General features: G+C 36.9%; 1 protein-coding gene across 1 annotated transcript in view; it reads left to right on the top strand.

Moving 5' to 3' along the window:
- Positions 1-1,966: 1,966 nt before the first annotated feature.
- The window catches only part of LOC108381206 (dnaJ protein homolog 1-like), a 1,997-nt gene continuing 72 nt past the window's right edge, over positions 1,967-3,891 (top strand). Inside the window, exons 1-2 of the mRNA XM_017637622.1 lie at positions 1,967-2,172; positions 3,103-3,885. Coding sequence (XP_017493111.1) covers positions 3,132-3,885 — 754 coding nt within the window. The 5' untranslated portion in view covers positions 1,967-2,172; positions 3,103-3,131. The remainder of the gene's footprint in view (positions 2,173-3,102; positions 3,886-3,891) is intronic.

The raw sequence follows: 3,891 nt of genomic DNA, 5'->3' as shown, positions 1-3,891 counted from the left end.
AATGTACATTTGCTAAATGCGATAGCATGAACGCTCTTCGAAAACATATGTTCGAAAGTGCTAAATGTTGCATTTTAAATGCAGCAAAAACGCTGCATTAAGTGTGTTTTCACTTCGCTCGAAAATTAGCAAACGGCAGCACTGGAACTGTATAGCAAGCTTACTTGCTGTCTCCACAGGCAAAAGTTTTTATCTTGATATTAGCTCTGATCCAGTACTCCATGAACTTACAGGATTTTACACGAACTTGCAGGAAGTTGCAGGAAAAATCTTCTCGTACTCCAAAATCCTCCAAAATCCTGTAAATGAGAGCAACTTTTGGAGAGTTGTGTAGAGAATGAAGTTGCAAGATTTTACCCGAACTTTTTCTTCTGGTAAAATCTGAAAAGTGTCAAGCAATCACTGGTTGTCGTTTTTGCTGGAAAAATGTTTTTTTGTTCCCGTACTTTTCGTTGTTACTCACTTTTTACTCTCACTTCAGAGAGTAATATTGCTGTTTGACAGTTTTACAAGATTTTTCATGAAAAGTATTGGATCAGAGCTAATGTTATCAGGCAAAATTTTGCCCATGGAGACCGCATATTGCTCTTGGCAAGCAATAATTATCAGAGCTTTTGTCTTAATAAATATTGCCAGCAATTTGGTACTTTGACAGCTACATTTTCATTTGCGCGATAGCTTCGTGGGGACAACATTATCGATATTTCAATAGCCGTGTTTTATTTGTCCAGAAATTTAAGCTATTAGCTTATTTTGTATGGAGGACTTATCCAACATAATTATATTGCCTTATGAAAAGCTATTTTGGCTTGTATATTGAACAAGAGACATTGCCATTCAGCATCAGACATTTTCTCCTTCAGCCAATCAGAAAGAGGCAAAAACTTAGTTTGACACTATTTGCCGTCAAACAGCTGTCAAGATTAGGCTAACATAGGAAATAAGCGAATTTCGTTTTATTTGACCAAGACTTAGCTATTTGCTTGTGATGGTTGAATAAAACATGTCTAATATAAAAGCAATTTGAGAAAAAAGTTTGCGAAAGCGGGTTCGTCAGCTGGGCGTTTGTTTACATCACAAGCACCACACTACATTTTACACTTTTATTCAAGTAAAGAAGAGTTAATTCAACATGACAACACATTTTAAAGCATTTTGTTGCATCATTTTACCTAAATTGTGCGTTTAAAGTGGCTGACAATAATTTTGGCTAATTTTGGTTTTCGTTGTTTTCTTTGCTTTGTTTACTTTTCGCTCGTTTTCCAGTGAAAGAAGATGGCGTAGAACCCGCTAAAATATCGACTTTTTTCACTCTCTTGTTCTTACGTGATCTTGTGTCTTTCGTTCATGATTTTACAGGCAACAAAAGTTGAATGCGAAGTTGATTGAGAAGTTAAAAGTGAAAAAGTTGCCATCCCTATTCAACACGAATTGTTATTTACATTATTGAAAATGAATTTAAATCGCAAAATTGTATCAATTGGCGTAAACTTGGTAAACCAAGCGTTGGTAGAAGAGCTTTTAGCGAAGCTGAAAGATAAAATAAAAGTAAAAAAGTAAAAAAGAAAAAAGTATGTATACAGTATGTAAACAAACACAGGGTTGCAAGGAAAAAAAGTTGAACGAGCTCAAAGTTGGATGATGATGATGATGATGATCGCCGCGTGGAAAAGTCCTATAACTTTGTTGAAAGCGATTAGTTGAAAGGCCGTTCGGAAGAGGCGATTTTTGCTTTCAACTAAAAGTTGCCTGAAAAATCGCCACATGCGAAAGCCCTATACTGGCTTCACTGCTTCACGTTCTTCGCAGAAAGGAAAAGCTGGCAACACTTCGTTCGACCTCTCTAGCGAACTCGTTCCGGGAATGACGTAGCAACGAGACGGAATGTGTGAGAGACGTCAATTTGATCTGGAACTTTCTAGAATACATGAAACATTCTTTCTATAAATAGGGGTCTCGTCTGCCGAGCGAACACATTCGTAAAAGAACAGTTGAAAACGAAACATATTTTTGCCAGAAAAGCAAAAGAAATTTGAAGTGACTTTCAATAGAAAAGTTATACAAGAAAGTACTAAAATCTAAACATTCTGTTTTTTGATTATAACTACTCGGAATTGCAAGAAAATTTATAGTGAATAAAAACAAGCAGAAAATTTGAGGAAATTAGTGGAGGTAAATACCTAAAGTGAATATATGTATATGCATATGTACAAATAAACTACATGCTGTGCTTACGGGACGGAATAATTACACAACTTGTTAAATTGACAATAGTTTATGTTTAAAAAAGTTTTAATGGTTTAAATAACACATATGTTTGTCAGTTGCGATATTTTTTTCTTTTTTCTTGAAATCGATGAAATCACTTGACAAGTTTGGAAGTCCCCCGCCAACGCGTCTCGCAAGGTTTTTTTGTGCTACAGCATAAGTTAGAGCAGGACGGGGCTGTATAGAAAGTACCAGCAGTTGCAAAATTTGTCATTCATGCAAACGTCACCAAACGTCTGTTTTGTCGGGTGTTGATAAAAAAATTCTAGAAAGATCGGTGCTACGCTGCAAATATAGTAAAAAATGTTCACGATCTTTCTTTTCGTGCGTGCATACATAAATATAAGTACTTGTGAGACGTATTCGTAAACAGTAATACNAAATTCTAGAAAGATCGGTGCTACGCTGCAAATATAGTAAAAAATGTTCATGATCTTTCTTTTCGTGCGTGCATACATAAATATAAGTACTTGTGAGACGTATTCGTAAACAGTAATACAAAAAAAACATCTTATTTCTATACTATGTACACTAAAAAGCGCACAGCCATGAGAAATTACTATTTTGTAATTAGGTCACACGAAATCTTAATTGTTTTGTTTTATAATCAAAAGATCGTTTTTTTTTTTTTTGTATTGATGCATTTAGGAATGCACGCATATTAATGTGTACATATAAATCTTATGTTTTTTTTTGGCAATTGAAAGAGCTTACATTTTATTGAACATGTCCCGTTAAGCACGTTTTTGTCATGTTTTATTTATCTGGTTTTTTTTTATGTACTAAATTTTACTCAAATTGTACTTGTGGTTTTGTTTAATGATTTCATTTCAGCTCTACAAGAGAATTAAGTATATATCGATATGGGCAAAGATTTCTATAAAATCCTCGGTATTAACAAAAGTGCCAATGACGATGAAATTAAGAAGGCCTATCGTAAATTGGCGTTGAAGTACCATCCAGATAAGAACAAAACACCGCAGGCCGAGGAGCGATTTAAGGAGATTGCCGAGGCGTATGAAGTGTTGTCAGACAAGAAGAAACGGGACATCTACGATCAACATGGTGAAGAAGGCCTGAAGGGTGGTGTACCTGGTGGTCCCGGTGAGCAGGGTGGTGGTTTCAATTCATACCAGTTCCATGGAGATCCGCGCGCCACATTTGCTCAGTTCTTTGGTTCGTCAGATCCTTTTGGCATTTTCTTCAGTTCAAGCGATCCCAGCCGAATGTTTGGTGATTCGCAGAATATATTCATGACTGCTGGCAATGACGATGATATCTACTCACAAATGGGCGGCGGCGGTGCTTTCCGCTCGCAATCTTTCAACGCCCAACCCAACCGCAAAAGACAGATTCAAGATCCACCTATCGAACACGATCTTTACGTCTCTCTGGAGGAGGTCGATAAAGGCTGTGTAAAAAAGATGAAGATCTCGCGCATGTCGATGACAACAGGGCAGCCGCGCAAGGAAGAAAAAGTCTTGAATATAACTGTGAAACCCGGCTGGAAGGCGGGCACAAAGATTACCTTCCAAAAGGAAGGTGATCAAACCCCTGGAAAAGTTCCGGCAGATATAATTTTCATCATACGGGACAAGCCGCACCCATTATTCAAACGTGAAG

Source organism: Rhagoletis zephyria, unplaced genomic scaffold, assembly GCF_001687245.7.
Source record: "Rhagoletis zephyria isolate East Lansing unplaced genomic scaffold, Rhagoletis_zephyria_1.1 Rzeph_scaffold_00133, whole genome shotgun sequence".
Lineage (NCBI taxonomy): Eukaryota > Metazoa > Arthropoda > Insecta > Diptera > Tephritidae > Rhagoletis > Rhagoletis zephyria.
This window is presented reverse-complemented; position numbering and strand designations above follow the sequence as displayed.